This window comes from Piliocolobus tephrosceles, chromosome 12 (assembly GCF_002776525.5).
Source record: "Piliocolobus tephrosceles isolate RC106 chromosome 12, ASM277652v3, whole genome shotgun sequence".
Lineage (NCBI taxonomy): Eukaryota > Metazoa > Chordata > Mammalia > Primates > Cercopithecidae > Piliocolobus > Piliocolobus tephrosceles.
This window is the reverse complement of record NC_045445.1, coordinates 23,782,885-23,805,875: the sequence shown is the minus strand read 5'-3', so window position 1 is coordinate 23,805,875 and position 22,991 is coordinate 23,782,885. Positions and strand designations below refer to the sequence as shown.

The window sequence follows — 22,991 nt, the reverse complement described above, 5'->3', positions numbered from 1 at the left end:
AGATTCAGGATTAATTTGACAATGATGGGGTACCTACTTACAACAATGCCTACAGCTGTCAGAATGATTTGGTTTCACAAAATCAGTCAGAGTACAAACCATCCCTTTTATGTTGTTTTTTTAATATCAATGAGCCTTTCCTCAAATTCCTTGCTGGAGAGGTGAGGTCCAGAGTCAGCCTTGCAGCATTTGCAGGGACATATGAAAGACAGCAGAGAAAACAAGCTCGTCTGGGAAATCGTTAACTAAAGTGAGATAAATTTGGCCAAAGAGAATCATTAAAAACCTACTTAATGAGATGATTCTCCCTCTGCTTCAACAAAATATGCACTCATCTTATACATAAAGCCTGTTCTATCTGCCAGCTCCTTGTTGCTATTTATATGTATCAAAGCATTTTCCAAGCAAACTCCTACAGTTTGTAGCCTAACAAAACAAAGCATGATGGTCATGGGTTTTCTAGTGTTGGTTTTGTATCTGCAAGGATTTATTTTGTGTAATCCATTCTTTTCCACTCAGCTCTTAACAACAATTCTCCTAACTCAAGATTTGGAGAGCTCAACGACCAGTGATTATAGCTCACATGCGAAAACAAATGAGTCTTGTTCATAGATTAGGCCAAGGCCCCCAACCTGACTCTTATTCAAGTTGGCAAGCAGCTGATTTGGGAGCTTCCTTGGGAATCAGGATCTCTAGCTTCCTCACTTTGCTACTACTCTCTGTCTTGTCGGTGTGGCTAAGAATAATCAGTTACTCATAATACTCTCTTTCCCTGTATTTGGTCAAAAAAAGGGGTAAAGGAATTCAGGGAACTTACAAACTTTCTGTTAATTTTTACAAGTCTGTAATTTCAAGACCTCAGTGTACTGGTTTTTTGTTCTATATGAGAGGATTAGAGGGAAAGGGAAAATAACCTAGTGAGCAGGAATCTGAAATGTCTTAGTTACAGGCACTGAAGAGGTTGTAGTTTGGGCCAAAATGGAGAAGATGAGGTCTAGAATTGTTTGAGAGTTATGCTTTTGAGTTTTTAAGAACTGGAAGGGATTCTAGACATCACATTTCCAGTGATTCTTAACCCTGGTGGCACATTCGAATCAATTTGGAAGTTAAATAATGCCTGGGCCCCACTCCAGTGGGTCTGATTTAATTAGTCTGGGGTGCAGCCTGTGCATTCATTTTTGTTGTTGTTGTTGCTTTTTAAGCTTCTCAGGCAGTTGTAATGTGTAGTTAGGGTTGAAAACTATTGACTTAGTCTCAATCTCTGATATTACAGAGGAAAAAGCTGAGTGAGGTTAAATGTCTCATTCCAGGTCACCACATTAGATAGAAGGAACATGAACTTGGAGCAGGTAAACCTAAATTTAAATCTTAACTTCATGACTGACTGTATGACCTTGGGAAAATTATATAACCCCTGAAAACCTCTTTCTTCATCTTTAAAACAGGGATGCTACTCCTACCTTACAAGGGTTATTGTAGGATAATTGACAATATACTGTCTGTATTGCATGTGATTCAATGCCTAGCACTTGGCAGGTTCTCAATAAATAGCAATCATTGTAGCGCTATTATTATTTACTATTATAGAACCCAGTTTTCTTTCCCAATCTGGGACTTTCTAAAGTCCTACCAGAAGTCTGGAGTAGAGTGGTAGCTAAGACCCGAACTTCTAAACTTCCAGATCCTTGCATCACCCAGATCTTTAGACAAGGCTGGGTTTGTGAAGGAACCACTCATATGGATAGTGAAATCTACAGCTATGAAGACACATATGGCTTTGACCATGGAACACAACCCCCCCACCGACTATATAAGGTAAAGAATTTTCAAGCGTATCCATATAGTTAGAGCCATGTTTTAAAATTAGAGACTTTAGAATACAATCCTGTTTCAGAATAAAAAGGCTTCTTAAGTTTACTATTTAGGAGAATTAGGTGGCAAAGAATCCTTTTGTGAAGCTAAGAATCACTTTTATACTGTTTGAGTTTCCTTTAATCTACCTTTAGGTCCACTGAGAGACTCTAAAAAGCATCTGGTTACTGCGGCAGTTACATGTAACAATGAAAACGCAAAGGCTCCCTCCCCTGACTACATTTGTGGGATTTAAAAAGTCTATGGGAGGCTGAGGCAGGTGGATCATGAGGTCAGGAGATAGAGACCATCCTAGCTAACACGGTGAAACCCCGTCTCTACTAAAAATACAAAAAATTAGCTGGACACGGTGGCACGTGCCTGTAATCCCAGATACTCGGGAGGCTGAGGCAGGAGAATGGCCTGAACCTGGAAGGCGGAGCTTGCAGTGAGCTGAGATCCTGCCACTGCACTCCAGCCTGGGCGACAGAGCGAGATTCCATCTCAAAATAAATAAAAAAATAAAATAAAATAAATTAAAAAAAATTCTGTGATGAAGTCATCACCCTTATTTAGGTGCTGTGATTCTTCTGTGGCGACTGTCTTCTAAGTAAAAGGGCATAAAAGGCACTAAGAGTAATGTCAAGAATGCTGAGGATTTATTTATTTTCCTTGGGTAAATGTAGAAAGCCTCTTTAATAGCATTTGCTGAGATTTAGGGGTATGCCACCAAGCAGGGTAATGGGCTATACTATCTTCCTTAAGGGATAGTACCCGTTCCTTAACTAACAGCTCAAAGCACTTTGTCGTCTGGGCCTGATTTTCTAATCCCACTGAAATACAGTGATCAGGGCACAGCAATGATAACCCATAGGAGAGCAAATTCAAAGCCTACCTATTAATCAGGTAATGTGCTAAGCTCTATAGCACCCCAATCACCACTCAGGATGGAGACAAAGAAAAGTTCCATGTATAAAGATTCAAGATAACTGGGAATAAAAAGAACTCTAATCTCTGGTAATGGAAAAGGAGGAGCTTTTAGCAATTCTAATTATACCCAAGCATCCACTCTGGGGAGCTATGTTGGGGCAATCAGAGTCATTGCTGATCTTTGAGAAGTCAGGCAGGAAGCAGCATAGAGAACCGATAAGCCACTTGAATCTTGCTTTTCAATGGAGCATCACAGATCACTCAGCTGGTTTGCCAGGATTTATATACTGCAAAGTCTTTAAGTTGATTTTATTAGACAGCTCAAGATTGAAGGTCCCCTGGACAATCAGCAGGGGTTAAATGTATGTTAATGTAATCCCAACTGATTGGAAAAATTAGAAGGCTGGAGAATTTTAATTAATGCTCAATTTACCCACTTTCTCTAACTCTCTTTATAGCATTCAGCCCTGAGAGTCTTCTCATTTTGATATCGTAAAATGAAAACATTGCTCTTGCTCTTTTTCTGGTTCCTGGGTATTTTCCCATGTACCTGGACATGGATAGCAGATGATATTCCATTACTTATTCCCTGTTCACTGTTATTTCCCCGTAGACTCAAAATGTAACCTCTCCATAGAAGGTCTAATCGCCGAAGTGAAAAATCTTGGCAAAATCAACTTTTCTGGAGAGATGGTATTACCCTCTTTTTTCATCACTAAGAACTGCTAATTGGGAATTCAGTAAATCTCTGATAGACAATCTGTGAAAAAAAAAAGTGTGTTCCAGGACACTTTTTTGTTTTCTTGTTATATCTTAATTTCCTGGAAATTAGAGGATGTTGCTTCTGCAACAATGGGTTACTCGCTCACCATTTATCTTTAGGAGACTGGTACTTGGTCTGCTCCAGTCTAGTTTGAGCCATTGACTTTTTATACCAGGTCTGATTTTGCCTAGTCTACAACAAAGAAGTTAAGATCCTTCTCAGAGATCTTATGGCTATTTAGTGGTGGAGAGCTGGGATATGAAACCAGGCTGGCCTGTGTCACTTCTGAGCTTGAAAACCTACCCATTACTCTATAGTGCCTGCTCCAGAGAAGGTACAAAGCTCTACATGCTACCTGCCAACCAGCCCTTGCTTTTCCTAATGCATTTTAAAGGGTTTTTGCCTATATAAATAATTATTGTGGTAGCTACCTTTTTAATGTAGAGAATCATAACTTTAGAGCTGGATAAAGCATTGGAGGTATCTAGGCTAATCTAACCCAATATTTTTGCTTTACAGACAAGAAGGTTGAGACTCAAGGAGGTTATATGACTATCCCCAGATCCCACAGCTAGTTAGTGACAGACCTGGGAATAGAACACAGTTCTCTTGATTTATAAACTGGTAGTCTGTCCTCTATACTATAATACCATTTTTTTGTACATTTGATGTAGACACACCCAGAAAAGTCTAGTAGGCAGTTGGCTATATGTATCTGAAGCTCACAAGAGATACAGACTAAAAATATAGATTTGGAAGTCATTAGTATGTAGTAGTAATTACTGCATACTCTCTTGCTTTGCTTTCTAGATCTCTGACCCCTCCTTCTGTCATCATCCATCCAACTCTCCCTCCCTCCACCATTCAACAAATATTTATTGAACACCTACTATATGTAAGACACTTTTCTAAGTGCTGGTAATACATCAGGAGACAAAAGAGACAAAAATTCTGCCTTCCTGGGGTTTATATTCTACAAATTGTATAGTTGGTTAAAAGGTAATAAGTCCAGTCTGGGCAACATGGTGAAACCCTGTCTTTGAAAAAAAATACAAAAATTAGTTGAGCATGATGGGGCACCCCTGCAGTCCCAGCTACTTGAGAGACTGAGGCAGGAGGATCACTTGAGCCCAGGAGGTGGAGGCTGCAGTGAGCCAAGATTATACCACTGCACTCTGGCCTGGGCAACAGAGTGAGACCCTGTCTTAAAAAAAAAAAAAAAAAAGATACATGTTATATAAAAAATAGAGAAGGTAAACAGGATTGGGACTGTGGCAGAGAGATAACTTTTAAATAGGTTATCAGGGTCACTGAGAAAGTGACATTTAAGCAAAGACTTGAAAGAAGTGAGAGAGTTAGCCATGCAGATATTTATAGGGAAAGCATTCTAGGCAGGTGGAAGAGCTAGCGCAAAGGCCCTATAATGGGAGAGTGCCTGGTGTGTTCATGGAACAGCATGAAGGTCAGTGTGACTGGAACAGAGTAAGCGATGGGGAGGAGAGTAGGAGATGAAGTCAAAGAGACAATGGAGGGGAGGAACAGATCATACCTGACCCAGGCAATTAAAAGGACTTTGGTCTCTATTGTGAGTGAAATGGGGAGCCAGCCATTCAAGGGTTCTGAGTAGAGGAATTACATGATCAGACTTAGGTTTTAAAAGGATCACTCTGTCTATTCTGTTCAGAATAGACTGTAGGGGGCAAGGGTGAAGAAGGAAGACTAATTAGTAGCCTATTACAATAATTTATAAAATGAATCATGGCAGATACAAACTAAATCATAGCAGTGGTTATTGTGAATATGGAACGATTACAGACATATATTGTTAGGTAGACTGATATAATTTTCTCACAGATTAAATGCACTGTGTGAGGGAAAGAAATTCATTAGATTTGGCATTCACTATTTAAGTGAAAATGCCTTAGAGTGATGCACTACAGTTTTAGTTCCAATACCTTCCATGTGGAAGTGCACCAGAAAGGGGTATGCTTGAAGTTGGGCTGGAGGAGAGTGTGAGGAGTATGAGGTCAGGAAGCAGTTGAACCTGACTAAAGGGCAGGTATGTGGCAAGTAGAAGTGATGGATTGAAGACAGTCATATGAAGCAGACAAGTAAAAGGTTTTTGAGGTCAGGAGTTGGACTATGAATCTGCGGGCAATGAGAGTCACAGAACAATTTTATGGTTCTGTATATGTGACAAGCACTTGGATGAAATGTCAGGTGGGACACGGGGGAGGGAATGGATGGCAAAGATACTTTCTAATAAAGTAATAACAATTAGAAGCAGACTGGATGGTGAATAAAGAGACTGTATGAGTTCCTGAATCACAGGACCTCACTGCTGAGAGGAATTTCAGAGGCCACTGAGTGTAAGAGAATATACCAGAGACAGGCAGGAGTAAGGAGTGGGGTTTATAACTGATATGGTTCGGCCTGTGTTCCTGCCCAAATCTCATGTAGAATTGTAATACCCCATGTTAGAGGTGGGGCCTGGTGGGAGGTGATTGGATCAGGGGGTGGATTTCTCATGAATAGTTTAGCACCATCCTTTTGGTGCTGCTCTTGTGATAGTGAGTGAGTTCCCGTAAGATATGGTTGTTTAGAAGTCTGTAGCACCTCATCCCCATTCTCTTGTTCCTGCTCCTGCCACATGAGACACCTCGCTCCATCCTTGCCTTCTGCCATGATTGGAAGCTTCCTAAGGCCTCCCCAGAAGCAGAAGCCACTATGCTTCCTGTACAGCCTGCAGAACCATGAGCCAATTCAACCTCTTTTCTTTAAAAATGACCCAGTCTCAGGTGTTTCTTTATAGCAATGTGAGAACGGACTAATACAATAATCAAGGCCTGATCAGGCAGGGTTGGTGGGCTGAGACGATAAAGGGTTCAGTCACACCAAATCCCTGTTCTTCCTTTCCTACCCTGCTCTTCCCATCTCACCTTCACAAAGCAATGTCTTGGGGCCACTAACAACAGTGTCACTTTTGCCATGCTTTCAGCAGAGAACTAAGAGAAGAAGCACTTCTATTAGTGTTTTCTCCACCCAAGTAATCCAAGCCCCCTTTGAACAAAACTCAAGTTCTAAAGAGCAAACAGAACACCAGTTTACTTTAAGCTGTGTCAAGAGTTTTATGTTTGAACTCAATTCCAAGGCCAGGTTCCTTCCCAGAAGCCACCAATTTACTGGTGCTGGTTGCCCTGTAAGCATTCTTAATACAAGGATGAATAACTAAAAGACAGAGCCATGGGGGAGATATGGTGCCCTCTTACTCTGTGGCCCTTCCAACTCAGAACTGAAGAGGCATGGCTGCAGGTGGGGAAATATAAAAATGTATTTGAGAGATGTCAGTCCGTTTCTTTTACTAGAGGCTATCAAAAGTTACGAGCCTTTTTAAGCTATATATTTCTAGATTCATTTGAAGACTGCTCAACAATATGGTCTATGTGTCATAAACAAGGCATCTGTGCTATTCTTTAGAAATTTAGAAACTGAACATCCTGTAAAGTCAACTACTGCACCCAACCTGGACATTATAGAGTGTGAGCCACCCTGTTAGCTTAGATGTGCTTAAGACCATGAAAGCCTGCTGCAGGCTGATTATGCGATAAATGAATGATTAAATCAGCAGGATTCTACCCTTTCATAAGCAGGAGGTTTTAACACTGGCAGTGCCTAAATTCATGGCTTTTTATGTAGAAAAGGTACTATCAGGAATGCACAACTTTCTCTAATCTGAAAGCAACATGCTGAAAGGTAAAAAAGGCCATTGCCCACTTGTAGGGACAGTGGAACTAAGAGTAAGAGACAGATAAAATGGTGCTGCTCATTCACTTAGGCACTAAACACAAATCCAGGAATGGCCATTTGAGCTGGCAAGTAAGGCCTGCAAGGGCCATCTTATTCTCCATTCCCTGATTCTCCTTGTGACATACTAGCTTTTCTCTCAATACAGTCCTCTGAGATGCTGGCCTCCTAGATTTCTTATTGGTCTGGAAGGATGTCTCCTGTTGACAACCATGTTCAAAAACCAGAAGAAAGCATAAAGATCTGTTTTTTCGTTTTCTAGCAAAAGGGGCCAAGATGATCTATCTAGGCAATGCTGATTGATTCTAAAATCATCTCAGTTATGAGCAGACCATACTACGTAAAATCTGGGTCCCTGCCAGGGCCTGGGCCGTGATTAACTGATTCCTATTTAAGGTAAGAGATGAAATATTTGTCTGAAGTCACATGTCAAAGATTCATATTTATCCTGATAAGGCAAGGTCATTTGATCTATGTCCTAAACCACTGAATGTATCCCTTAACAAACAGCTCTAATCTTTGTACTGTAGTGGTGGTTCCCTTGGTATGCCATCCAATATGACTAGAACTATGGAAAAATCATTAATGAGGCTTGGGGCACATGCAAAATCAGCTTCTAATCACTGAATGTATATAAAACTACAAATGCATTTGGAAAAAAGTTTTAGTCAATTATTATTAGTGGAACATTTTAAGTAAAATATGGTCACCATATCTTTACACATGTTTTAAAGTGAATCTAAGTAGAAGCCTGTTCATTACTGACAAAAATGGATCTCTAGATTACTTCCACATGAACTGCTTTGACTTGTGGCTACAAGTAGTGTGACTTAGTCTCAATATTCCTCTCTGCCCTTCCAATATGTTGAACCATGCCTCACTGTATATTACAGCCCATCGGTTGAATAGCAGTGGTTCGAGTGATGTATGAATAGCTGCTAGCAGTGGAAGATTCTTAGCACCAAATATATATTCTCATGTGCCTCAGATCATACTCTGTCTCTGCCATCATCAGTACACGGGGCAGTTATGAAAAGGAAAGACTACAAATGATGGTGTTGAGCAATCTGCATGCTTCCTTCTTTACTAACACACGTTAATTCCTTACCAGACTGCATTAGAAACATGTATCATTTGTACTGCAACTTGCACACAGAAGTCTACTGTTGTGTGCATAAAATTCAACCCTGCCTAGCAAGAGAAAATTTTCCTGTCTTCTGTTCTCTAGGTAAAGCTTTCGTACAAACATCTATGAAGCCCTTGGGTATTCTTTTGAAAAAGAAGAAAGTTTTCTTGTACACTAAAACATTGTGTCTTGTGTGGAAAAAAAAAAAGCAGAATATTACTTGGATTTGGAGGGAAGAGTGTGCAGCTTTTACAGTGTATGATCTCTTTTACTACTGGCATATCTGGAGGAATTGGTGGAGGTACTATTCCCAAACCAGGCATCATTGGAGTTATTGGTGGAATTCCAGTCATCATTCCAAGAGCAGGATCAAAGTCTAAAAATGGAGAAGAGAGAACAATAAATGACACGAGGCAAGGTTAAGTGGAGAAAGAATGTTACTTTGTAAGCGTCAAATCAAAGGCCTTTCTAAGACAGAGGCAAAATATTTAACAAGCATGGTACTTAGTATTCCCAGGTCTTAAATATTATCTTATAGTTGTGCATTTTCCTTTGGGGATCGGGCCGTTTTGTTTGACCAGGGCTTATTTAAGTCTCTGCATGTCATTGTGGCATCCAAGGTCTTTCATAGCATGGCCATGCCTTGTCTATTGATTTTGCCTCTACTAGTTTCCAACACACACTCTCTGCTCCATTCTGAGAAGGCTTTTTACTGTCCCTTGTACACATTTTCTTTGTACAGGACAGCATGATATTAAGAGCACAGAGTTTTGGGGATCAAGCAGACCTGGGTTTTAGGTCTACCATTTGCTTAGCAGGACGAACTTCCAGTTCCTCATCTGCAAAACAGAGTTAATATCACCTACGTTACAGGAAGCTGTAAGGAGTAAACAAAATGATGAATCTAATGTGCTGAGCATAGGTTTGATAAATAACTACTCTCTGTGCCTTTGTTCACGTTGCTCTTTCTGCCTGGAATTATTTGAGCCTCTGCAAATTCTCCCCATGCTTCAAGGCCTGGCTTAAGTGTCACCTTCCTTGAAGAGGCTTTTCCAGATAATTATGGTTCATTCTTGACTTTGCCTCTAAAAGCTATCGGTTCTATACTTGTTACCACTGATTTTTTTATTTTGCATCATTCTTTGTTTAATTCAGGGATGCCTCTAGCATGTGTGGGGGCACCCAAACAAGTATTTTTTTTTGTGGGGCCTATCTACGTACACAATTTGTTTCACTGCTAATCAGTACTGGCAGCATTTTCGTGGCACAATCTCACGCGATACCATGAAAGAAATACCACATCAGTCAGCTGGAGTGGTTTCCTTGCCAGGCCACTCTCCTGGAACTAAGACTCTGGGGAGAATTCCATGAGTCCTGAAGCTTCTTGGGGCATCTAGTTCACTGCACATACAGGTCAGAGGATTGGAGAGTATCCCAAAGGGGAGAAATGGGAACTCAGATATACATGTGTCCAGTTTAAGATTAGGACTTCTCAGATGATAATGCCAGTCACAGTTTGCCCCAGACACTGCAGGGGAACTTAGAAAAGTTTCAAGAAAGGTACTTCTTACAACCAGAATACAAAGAGGAGCTGCTCTGGACCCAGGGCAGCTGCCCTGATGATACTGCCTGCTTGGCCAGTGCTTGGCTCTGGAAGGGGACTTAGAAATTATCCAGGTAGGCATTCCATAGCACAGGGGCCCCTGAGGAGGAGCCCCACTTGCCTGGGTCTAAGGACAGTGTTGATTTCATTGTTTAAATCTTGTCTCTAGATCAAAATGGAATTTCTCTGAGAGAAGGGAGTACACTCTACTTCTTTGTTTCTCTGCCTCCCACTCCTGTCTTTGCTATAGAACCACACACAGTGGACTGCAAACAAAGAAAGTACTGCAGCCTGAGGGGTTCTGGTAATTCAGGGGCAGTTGCAGCAGCAGTAGCAGGCCCTACTCCCAAAGACTTCATCATGTTCACCACACAGGCCAGAAGGGTAATGCCTGTACACATGTCCTTAAAGTGGCCCTGAAGTCACCTGGGTGGCTCTTTCTCTCTAAGATGCTGGAGGAGGTCAACCTAAACAGCAGGAAGAACCCAGGATTCCCACAGAAGCAGAACCTCAGATCTGACAGGCACAGTAAGAGTGAGATCTAGAGCTGGGCAGATGGGCAGGCAGGTGGCACATGGGCATCCCCTGTTACAAAGGCAGCCCAAGCAAGCTAGGGCATTACCCAGTCTCTCACATGCCTTTTAAATGTGATGTCAAGACCCTGAAAATGTTTGGGAAGAAAAAAAATCTCCCAAAAGGAAGTTTTATTTTTACGAAAATGTTTACTTTTAGCCCTCAAATGTCATCTCACTCAACTTGCATGTATACACACACACACACACACACGTATCCTCCTTCCCTCCCTCCCACCCATGGCTCTCGTATCTATACTGTACTCCATATAGTAGTTATGTGATCTTGAAGAAAGTTTCTTAATATCTGTGTGCCTCCATTTCCTTTTTGGTAAAAGTGGGGGGCAAATAATGACATTTAGCTCAAAGGATGAAAACACAGAACAGATATGAAGACCTCTGGCAAGACAGATAGTCCTGATAGGTAAGTTTCCTTCTTTCCATTTAAAATGTGAAAACCCACACTGATAAATTCACTGATTCAGGCATTCATTCACACATTCACAAACATCTGTGATAGGCTTCCTATATGTCAGGCTCTATGTAAGTGTTGGGGGTAGTGTCTAGGTTTCCTGTTGGATCTTAGAGAACCAAAATAAGAACACTATGGTTAAGAATGCCATTTATGTCTTTGGAAAATTTGATTCCTCATGCAGAAGATTTTGGAGAAATTGTTAACATTATGTTACCCATTTACAAACTGTTATTTTTCGTTAGGAAAAGATCAGATTAGATTGTGTGCCAACAAAACAATCCCATCTATTTTTCCTATTCTACTGAAATGTTTGTCTTCCTTTTATTGTTCTGCCTGCCTCCTTATTGTTATTCATATAGCTCTGTCACTCACAACTCTACCTTACCACAGATTACAGAAACATCAGTTCATTAAACAAGTTCTGCCACTTCGGCTGAGAAGGAAATGTCTGTCTCTATGTACTGCCTACTAATAAATGGAGACAAACAAAAAACAAATATACAGGATAAATATAACTCCTGACTGATGTACTTATCACTCTGCTATTTCATATAATTACATTAATATTTTATAAATTCATTTAAAAGCAAATGTATTCATTGCATATGGCTAAAGCCAGAGTAGATAAACTACCCCTCTTCCTTTTGTTCAATATGCCAGGAGTTCCATAGGCTACACTGCCCATAAGGGCTTGCTAGAGAGCAGGTTGTACATGACATTTCAAAGGCTTCTATCACGTTGATTATTTCTTTTGCTTATCTTTAATCATTAAGCACCAAAGTGAATGTGGATTTCCAATGTCGACCAAGAAAACCATTTGAAGTCATGGGCTTTATACATATATTGCAGAACCTGAAAAATCAAAGAAGTCCAGCAATTTAAAACACACTGGGAATAGAACACCAGAGACATTCTCTCCCTTTTCCAGGCCCCTGGCCTGGCTTGTAGAGTACTACCAACAAGTATGTACCATTGCCACTTATGTTAGGAATTCAAACTTTCAAAGATTTGAAATCATATAAAAGAGTTATGGAAAAGGCCAAGATACTCCTCCAAAGTCCTTTTTGCAATAAATATCCTGTTCTGTTTTGCTTTTACCGTCTCTTCTAACACCATTTCCCTACTGCCTTCTTGACTCTTGGCATGGCCATTGCCGAAAGAGTCATGACATATTGATTTGTATTCTCTCTCTCTTTTTTTTTGGAGACGGAGTCCCGTGCTGTCGTCTAGGCTGGAGTGCAGTGGTGTGATCTCAGCTCATTGCAACCTCTGCCTCCTGGGTTCAAGCAATTCTCCTGCCTCAGCCTCCCTAGTAGTTGGGATTACAGGCATGTGCTACCATGCCTAATTTTTTTTTTTTTTTTTTGTATTTTTAGTAGAGATGGGGTTTCACCATGTTGGTCAGGCTGGTCTCAAACTTCTGACCCCAACTGGTCCACCTGCCTCAGCCTCCCAAAGTGTGGGGATTACAGGTGTGAGCCACCAGGCCCGGTCTGTATTCCCTCTTCTGATTCATGTACTTCCCAAAGTCCCAACCCACTGGAAATTCTGCAAATGCTGTCTGTTAGCTGGGGCCAGCTTGCTCCTCAGACTTGCAACTCTACCATGTGATTTCAAGTAATGTTTCCATGTAGCTTTAAGCCTTCCTGCTACCTAGCAGCTTGCACTTACTCAACCTTGGCAGAGTGATTATTGTCCATTCTCTGTACACATCTGAGCCAAGGAATTACAATGGAGGCAAATGTCATTTCTGTGCAGCTACCCAGTTATCCCTCTATCTATTCATTCACTATTTTGATGACAGGTCCTATGTCAGGTGTCGGGGTTTCAGAAACGAATAAGACAAAATCCTTGGCCTTATACTCTAGTTTGGAAACAACAACGCAAACAGTTACAATGCTGTAACATCAATGAATCACCATAATTGTTTATTAAGTGCTTAAAATGTTTTAGGTTCAGTGCTAAGCATTTTATATAATCACATTCTAATAGAGCTGTGAGCTTAGATATTGTTATCCTTCATTTCATGGATAAAGAAATTGAGGGTCAAGGGGGGTTTAGTTACGTGCTCAAGTTTACACAGCCAGTAAGAGGCAGACCTCGAATTCAAATCCAACTTGGTCTAATTCTAATGCCCTTAACCACTACACTGCCTCTCAATGTAGTATGACAATGGTTTCAATAAATTAATACAATTGCAGATATAAAGTGAAGCAAATTGTTGAAAAAATAAGGCATATGAGCAACAAAATGTTTACATACAATTGTTTTCCCCCCAATGTGGTGGATTAAAGTTGGATACAAATTCTTTGATTCTCCTTCCATCAAGGTAAGGGTCTATGCCCTTATCCCTTTGAATCTGGATGGGCTTTAGAACTGCTTTAACCAACAGAATATGGCATAAGGGATATTGTGTCCTTTTTGAGGCCCAGGCATTAAGAGAGATGCAATTTCTACCTTTTGTCTCTAGAAATGAGTGATAACGGGAGCTTTTCATCCTCATGTAAGGCTGACTACCCTGCTAGAGAGACCAGGTGGAGACGGACTTAGAGCAAATGGCAGAAGACGGATCCAGCTGAGCCCAGTCTTGTATCTGTCTTTACCAAGGTGTCATGCATATGAGTGAAGTCTTGAAATCAGTCTGCCACAACTGAGGTATCCCAGTTGATATCACATAGAACAGAAAAATTGCCCATTTCAGTCCTACCCACATTCCTCATCCAGAAAAATCTTAAAATATAATAAAATGATTGTGTTTTAAGTCACTAACTTCTAAGGTAGTTTGTTATATAGCAATAGGTAAGGAGAATATCCAGCCTGGCTGCAGTGGAGTGTTACTGGTTAATAGAGTTAACAATTTTCAAGGAATGAAAATAGAAAGTACACTAAACAGTCAAACTAGACTGACTATGATTTTTCTCAGATTTTTGAAAAGGCGCTTTAGGATCCTGCAGGGCACAGAGCCACTGGCTTGGGCAACTATTGCCACTACACTGTTGCTATATGGAAGGACCAGTTGGAACAATGTCAGATGACTGACGCTCTACTAGGTGTACTAAGATAACAGTTGTCTACAAAACTGTAGAAACCTCAGAGGTGTTCTACATCTGATGTCTGACAAAGACATCACACATGCCTATTTTATGGTTCAACCCTAATAGTTTTTGGCAGGCCCGTTCATGTTGGCTTCTCTTTCTTTTTCTTTCTTTCTTTCTTTTTTTTTTTTTGAGATGGAGTCTCGCTGTTATCATCCAAGCTGGAGTGCAATGGCATGATCTCAGCTCACTGCAACCTCTGCCTCCCAGGTTCAAGCGATTCTCCTGCCTCAGCCTCCCTAGTAGCTGGGATTACAAGCACACGCCACTACGCCCAGCTAATTTTTGTATTTTTAGTAGAGACGGGGTTTCACCATGTTGGCCAGGTTGGTCTTGAACTCCTGACCTCAGGTGATCTTCCTGCTGTAAAATGCCACCTTTTACCTTTGTGGCAGGGGAGAGGAATACTAGCTACCCATTAATTGGCTACTTATTAATTTCCAGGTTTTATACACTGCATCTGACTTAATCTTCACAACAATCCTAAGGGATGGGAAATAATATTCCCTATTTTACAGATGAGGAAATTGAAGCTGATAGAGATAACACAGTAAGGATACACAGTAAGTGGCACTCACTAAACATGCTCCTAACCATTAGTCTACACTGCTTCCCACAAAGTCCACAGTTTCATAGAGAAAGACAGATGCTCTTTGTCAGATTAGTACCTACCTACTCAACCTTGTATGTGGCCTTCAAACCTTCCTTTCCAGGAGACTATCCTGGGGTTGCGTATCTCTAAACCCAGAATTTCCTATTGAGATACTTGACACATGCATTGTCACAGTGTTTCGGGGCCTCTTTTTAAAATTCACTGTTGCAATTTTGTGCCACAAAAGAAGTTGAAATTGTGGCCATGTATCAATTGGAAGTAGGCAAAGGTAGGAAGTGACACACAATGACTATCTTGCTTACATTTTCAGAACTGGACCCTGGTTCTTACTGAAAGCCCCTTTACACTCTCAGAAAGGCTTTGCCTGCACTTAACGACTTCTCCCCATCCAAGTGCCCCTGGCCCGATAAAAGCATTTCCAATCTTTTAGGTGTTCCAGAGACCCCTGAACCCCAGGAGGTAGTTTTTACTCACAGTGAAACCACTGAAATGCAACCACAGATTATTCCAAAATAACTATTTCAAATAGGATCTAATTATATATGCATAATTAAGCTATTTTATAGAAAGTTATGATTTCAACTGAGCTACATATTTCTGAGACATTATTGTTATTTCTTTAGAGTTCCTACAAAATTCATTGGAAAATTAAGAATTATGCCTGTGTACTGGGAAATTTTAACCCATTATAGTCCTGTCTCTTTTCTACATAGATCCTTTAAAAGACTTTTTAGGCAGTCTTTGTCAGATTAGTATCTACCTACTGAACCTTGTATCTCTCTTCTAATCTGAAGAGAGAACACAGATTTCCAAGGACAACCTGGCTGAGCCGTGAGATGATTCTGGACTTCTCACCAGCCCTCTTGGAGGCACAAGTTCCCAAAGTTTTACACAATGACTCTCAAATTCTACCAACATCTGTCCCATTTCCCCAAAAGATCATCTAAACACTTGTTTCAGCTTAGCTGGAAAGGTGAGACAGGGCCTGGCTCATGTACAACAGCAAACAATCTGGCAACCTGGGATTGGTGGGTTATGTGGCACAATTTCAGTTCACAAAGGTCCTCCCAAACATATCTCAACTTTGATCTCAAATTTCCACCAGTGGAGCTTTATTCCTTTAGTGCAAGGTTTTGCAAAATCTCCCTTTGTAGCCCATCTTCCCTCAATTCCTTTTTATTCATTTACACTGTGTTCTTGCCTTTTTAGAACATTTGACAGGTCCAGAGTCATTAGTGAGGACATTTCCCACTACATCTGTGGTTCCCAGATTTCTGGATTTTGGAAATGAATAAAATTATATGCATATTTAAGGTCACCAGCCTCTTAATTTGGCAAGAAAAGAAGTGGGGAAAAAGTAACAAAGAAACTAACCAATATCCTATTCATACAGTTCATAAAAGAAAGAACATTTTAAAACCAAAAATACAGGAAGTCTATTGCCTCAGAATAAAGGGCAGTCCTTTCAATTGAGCAAATTTAGCTTCATGACAAATTTACTACATTTTTAGTTTTTACATTTTGCCATAGACGGGTCGTGGCCTACACACCAGTGTTTGGGCTTTTCAGATCACTCAACCATTTCACTTAGCGTGCTCCCCTATATATGAAACTTCCTGTGAAAAATTTCTTTCAGAACTAGAATGTCACACACACACACACACACACACACACACACACACACACACACACACACATTATTAAGGGCCATGAAAAGCTTCACTTCCCCTGAGGACTGGTGTATTTTTTCTTCATGGAAAAATGCAAATTATATAACTGATCAGGTTTCCCTTTTTTGTTTTGGCTGCTTTGTCACAGGGGCAGCTCAACTTCAGAAATCAGGTGGGATCCTATGACCTACACACCTGAATTTTAATTAACTTCCCTACCTGGTCTTTGTCTTGTATTCTCATTTATATTTTCCCAGATGCTGATTAATTTTATTTTATTTTTTATAAATTATTGTATTTTTTCATATACTGTAATCTTTCTTATAAGCTGCCTCAAAGTCTTTGCTGAATGAGGTGATGTAACTCAATAGTTAACCACTGTCTCCATACTGTATATACCCTTGCATACCTTCCAATAATTGATGCAGTGTTTCCTCTGCCTACACTGTTCTTAGTTCTTTTATCCTCCTGACATACTCCTATATATCCCTGGACACCTAGCTCAAATGTTACCTCTTTTGTGAACCTTTTCTGACCACCGCCATCTACCTAGCATTTCCCCTCACCATACCTGGGCTAAAACATACTTATTTAGAAGTTTCTGTTATGACACTTGCAACGTTATAGTGTAGTGATATTTACTTTGTTGCCTCTGTCACTGCAACTGGAACTTGAAGGCAAGGATTGTGCCATGCCCATGTTGGGATCCCCTATATCTAGCTCAATAGATCTTCAATGAATGGATGGATAAATAAAAGAACAAACGAATAAAATGAAAGAAAGGCCTTTGAGCTGTTGTCAGTGAAGAGCCAGCTCATATTTGAGAACATGTTGGATTAGGGAGAGAGTGTGGAAGTTCTAAAAGTATTGGAGTCACTATGAGGATAGGAAACTTTGTCTTTTTTATTCATTGCTTTCTCCCCGGTGCTTCTCACAGTACCTTTATACCAGCAGGCTTCAGTGAACATTTCTTGTATGAATGAATGAATAAGCAAATAGTTTGACTCAGCTCCTTCTCCTAATAGTTCCATGGGGAGTCTTTTCTTTTTTAATGATTGTTCCTATCACTGTGCATTTACTTATTCCAGCTAGTTAAGGTCATGAAATTCTTATCTTAAAGATCCTCTGGCCCTTGAGCTTCATGTACTCTTCCAAAGGCTTTAAATAGTTTAAAATATTTCCACGAGAAAACAGCTCCACAGCATTTACCTACACAGACTGTGATGTCGAGCGCCTCACTATCTGTATTTCGTGGTGTCTTCCCTGGGAGATAGGACCTTGTTCTTTGCGGGGACCTCAATACATAGTCTCTATTATGTTGACCATCTCCTGTTTGTCCTTCTGTGGCCCCGTTAATCTTGTTGTTGCCAGTACTCAAGTCAAAATCATGATGTGCTTGTTCCCAAAGAAAAATATGACAATACATAGATCATATAAACTCATACATTTTTGTTGAAGTAAAGTACTTCTGTAATATCAAGATAAATAACTAAAACATTTTTAACCTTTTCAGCTATACAATATAGAACTCATTCATATTCATAAAAGCAGGGTCCCAATTATGTCCAAACCAAATGATGACGCCTCTGTCTTTTTTTTTTTTTTAAAGGATGACCTGGCACAACAGCTAACTGCCAGCTGTTGTGTTACTATGGGAGCTTGATGGCATGGAGGAGATTTAAATGAGTATCTCCAGGTGTAGATATGCTCCATGGTGAATCTTGAGAGTACCATCAGTAGCTTGAATTCAGGTTTGTTTTGAAGAGACATTAATTTTATCTGGTATATATAATGTTTACATATTATTGGCTCTTGTAACATATATACTATGATGATGAACAGTGCTCTCCTTTCTCAGGATCGCAACTTTTTGCCACTAAAAGCATACTCTATTTGTGGCAGATATTAAAAATAATACAAATCAAAGGCCAGGCCTTCCTGAGGAGCTTGCAGAACAGTGGTCTGTCATTATCATACAAACTCCTTCTTTCTTTCTGTTCCCATCAGAGTTGGCCTGTTGGGTCCAGTGATAACTGCCTCCTTAAGAATGAGAAGGGCTTTGCTCTGAGAATAAGGTCCATGAGTCCATATTTTCCAATATCTTTCATTATGGAGCAGACACAATCAAGACAGTGGGGACATCATAATGAGGAACTCTTCTCTTTTTGGACTTCACAGGGTCCACACTTGGCTGCTACGGATATTTTAATTGAGGGGAAAATAAAGGAAGCAGCAGGCAGTATTCAACAAGTAGCCCTTAATGGGTCCATCCTTGGATTCATCTGGAATGACTGGGGCAGAACAATGCTCTTTAACCAGAGGGCCTGACTCTATTGAGCTCCACTAACATTAGTCTTATTTGACCAGCTTCTCAAAGCAAATACTCTTGCAGGAAAGACAGCTGCCAGCCAGAGGGGACCTCCTGATCTGCCATCATTATGGATTAACTTTATTGAACCACAGCAGTACAAAACACCATGTTAGTTGAAAGGGAACTCCACACCAAACCTCAGAGATAGCCTGTTTCTACTCACTACTCAATGAATATAATAACTATGTCAGACATTGCCTTCATGACAAATGTGTGTCCAAGAGACTCAGCATCCATGACAGTATAGATTAGAGGTCTCTGGGGGAAGTGAAGGAAGCTTACATTATCACTTGTTTTTCATCAATGTCAAAAGACTTCTCTACTGTCACAGACAGGCCAGATGAGACAGGACAAAGAAAAGTCTGCTGGCTCAGTAGGAAACCTCCTGAGGAACATAAAAGTAGCTGAATTACTGAGCCTTTGATGGGTGACTTCAGGCAACAGCTCCATGAGGCTTATTTGCTGCCTTTTCCATTTTAAGAAATCTTGAGGCATGGGGAGCTGATCAGGGAGATGTTTTAACCCATTGTAAAGATGGCAGGCACTCTGTTCTCCAGACCCTGGCAAGAAGAAAGGTAGGCAGCATTGGAGTGTCGTGCCACCCTTCCATTTCTGTGAAAATCCCCAACAGATTTATAAGGAACAGGCATCAGTACTGTCAGACATATACTATTCTCTTCACCTGTTACTGTCCAGTATTTCACCAGGGAAAAATTTCACCCTTGCCTTTACTGTCCTTCACTGTTGTTAAAGGTAAAGATGAGTCATAATTCAACTTTTTGTGAGCCACATCGCACATGTGAACTTGAAACAATAATAATAATAGTTCAGTTAATTGAGGAATTACTGTGAGCCAGGCATCATTCTAAGGCTTTACATGTATTAACACATGAATCCTCATAACAACCCTATAACATAGGTGTCATTATTATCTGCATTTTACAGATGAAGAAACTGAGGCATAGAGAAGTAAAGTAACTTGTCAACAGTCACACAACTGGTTAATGACAGAGACTTGAACATAGGCATTCTGGATCTAGAACCCATGTTCAAATCTCAGTGGTAAACTGCCTTCCTAAAATAATACAGATATGAGAAAAACCAGTTCACATATAACTTAAGTGATTTTATACATAGCTTTACAAAGTATATCTCAGCCTGATGTTATTGCCCCATGCACTTTAAGACAAGAAGGGAACTACTGAACTAATACCAGTATTTCTATGACCAGGTTTCCAAACAGTCAAGTAACTTTCACTGGAGCATGGTGGCAGGCAGAATCACTGAATTACAGGTCAAACAGAAACCATTTCTTTACAGTTGTTAAGAAAACAAGATGTGGAGAAGGGGGCCAAAGGTAGAAATTAAAAATACTCTTGAGGTTTCAAATGTCTGGTTGAAGCTGGATGTACAGAACGCTCATTAGCATATTAGCGTTGACAGTGGCTGCATAGCATCCAAATACTTTCAATTTAAGTGGGAGCTTAGCAGCGATTTGAAGAATGTATGTTAGTACTTCCTCTACATCAGAGCATATAGTACTGCTAAGAGTAGTAATAATGATGACAGTTTATCTTTATTGGGTGCTTATTATATGGTAAGCAGTGTGCCAAGTATATTATTTAATGTCCACAGCAATCCTATGAGCTAGGACGCTATCATTATCTCCATTTTACAGATGAGAAAACTGAGGAACAGACAGGTCAAGTAACTTGCTTAAGGTAACATAGTAAGTGGCAGAGCAAGGACTCAAACCCAGGTAATCCTCTAACTTTAAGGCCTGTGTTGTTAAGCACCAAGCAAGATACTGTTATGAGGATTCAAGCCCTCTACTCTACCACACTGTTAAGAAAACTTACCACAATTTTCTAGCCTTATTATTGACCCCAGCTCAAGCTTTGGGTCTGTAATGATTGCTTGGTGGCATTTTTGTTCTCAATGCTAGGCCTTTCTTTTTCCATGTTATAGATGGGTGGCTAAGTATTGAATATTACTTTGTGAGCATAGATTTATGCTTATATATGATAATTTACAAATCATATGATATCAGTTAACATTTAGTCCCCTGGACCAGAGCGCAGATGTGGCCTCAATATTTTTCCTGGGACTTTTACACATATGGTCCAGACTGTCATAAACTGGAAATATTTAAGTCAAATTAGATTGTCTAGTCATCTGAGACTATAAGTGTTGTGACTCAGGGACACTCTACATGGAGCTATAAAACAATATATATTTCAGCTTAAATTCTATTATAATCAAATAATAAAGAGGTACTAAACACAAAACTTGTTACTTCCTTAGAAATGTCTATGAGAAATACATTAATAATGATTTTTGAAGTATTTTAATAGTTGCCATTTTTGAGCACCTTCTATGTACCAGACATTGTGCTAAGCATGATTTAATTGTCATCCTAGGAGTTAGGCACTATTAGTCTGACTTTGTAGATGAGGACACTGAGTCTCAGAAGATACACAACTGCTCGAGATGAAATAGTCAAAGAAACAGGCTTGGAAGACAAGCAGACTGAATCCAGAACCTGACATCTTAACCATTCTGCAATATTGGCTCCTACAGTAACATTCACTGATCCAGATTGGCCCCACTAGTCATTCAAAACCTAAGGAAATCCATGGTCCAATCACTGTAGCTCTCAAAGGATGTTTGGTTGCTCATTTCAATTGTTGTTGGTCTAATGGAGAAGAACACAGTCTGGTGAACTACAACTTATGGTATGAATTACAGTTTGGCAGAGTTCTTTGCACCTGCCACATAAAGAATTTAGACTCCTTTTTTTTCTCCACCCGTTTCTTATTCACATACCTTTTTTCTTCATGTTTGGTTGCTTTTATGCTTGTTTCTTGGCTTTTGATGTAATAACATTTCTTAATTCATTATTAGTATTGCTGTCTAGCATAGCCCACCCTCATTATAACTTATAAGGATTTAAAATCTGCACTGGAATTGTGAAATAATATTTTGGGGGGTGTAGCTAACTATATAAATAAATGGCAAGGCAAAATGGCATTACTCTAAATCTGTTTATCAACTTTAATGTGCCTGTGAAGCACCTGGGGATCTTGCGAAAATGCAGCTTCTGATTCAGTAGGTCTGTGCTGGGGCCTGAGATTCTGGGATTCTAAGTGGTTCTCAGGTTATGCAGGGCACACTTTGAGTAGCAAGGTTCTAGATTGGCCTGGTCCTGTTGTGCTTTTAAGTAGAGTCACAATTAATTGAATCTGGGGAGATTAATGTTCAGGCTGTTTAAAAAACTGCCTCAGGCTCCTTGAGATGGCAATTCCCAAATGTCTTCAAAAATTCATTGTAACGATTAATTAGCTCTCACTGTCCCGGAAGCTTTTTTGTGTCTAAACAAAACCCTTCAGGTGCTGTGATGTTCTGCTTCTCATTTTGTCTTTAGTGGAGGCAGAGTTAGTCCACCATGTCAATTCTATTATGGTTTACTTTGTTTATGTATATATGTATGTGTGTGTGTGTGTGTATTTACGCACAGTTATTCAATGTTAAAAACAGTCTTTGGGCTGTCCTCCACCATCTCCTTTCTCTCCTCTAGGAATCTAAGATTTTGGAGATATCTACGTCAGTTCTCTTTCTGTCTCCATGTTTATTTGCCTCCTCTATGAAATCTATAAAATTACACAAGCTTTGTAATTCCTCGCCAAAATCCTCTTGCCTTGTATTTCAAAGAGCTGTTTAAAGCTTCAATGACCCTAGCCTGCATTGGATATACCCCCAGCATGTCCAAAGTGCAAAACGGAGTATACTAGTAACTACCGGCCACCCAGACTATAAAGCTCATATTACAAAAATGCACACTCTAGGCAGAATCTGGTAAATGTCAACTTCAAAATAAGTTGTGTCATACTGCTATATTTATTACCACATGGTCAATAAAAATAAGCACTTGCGAGGTGATTAAAAATAACATACCAGGTAAAATTGGTTGTCCAGCAATTCCCAGCGGTGCCATTCCAAGATTATTCATTGCTGTGGCCCATGCAGTTGGATCAGACATAGGTAGTGTCATTGCAGTGGAATCCACATTCAGAGTTCTACTGTTATCGGCTGAAAAGAAATGACAAGCAAAATAATTT

The 22,991-nt window shown here is 40.0% G+C and overlaps 1 protein-coding gene across 5 annotated transcripts in view; it reads right to left on the bottom strand.

Moving 5' to 3' along the window:
* ENOX2 (ecto-NOX disulfide-thiol exchanger 2) overlaps window positions 1–22,991 on the bottom strand; it is a 316,145-nt gene that overhangs the window by 64,242 nt on the left and 228,912 nt on the right. For 4 of the 5 annotated variants that reach the window (XM_023198804.1, XM_023198805.1, XM_023198809.1 and 1 more), the window contains 2 exons: window positions 22,828–22,962; window positions 8,695–8,850 (listed from right to left, as the gene is read on the bottom strand). In XM_023198804.1, the coding sequence (XP_023054572.1) occupies window positions 8,695–8,850; window positions 22,828–22,924 (253 nt within the window). In that variant the 5' untranslated portion in view covers window positions 22,925–22,962. Of the gene's footprint in view, window positions 1–8,694; window positions 8,851–22,827; window positions 22,966–22,991 lie in introns of those variants that run through there. The other variant, XM_023198808.1, reaches the window with a different exon arrangement.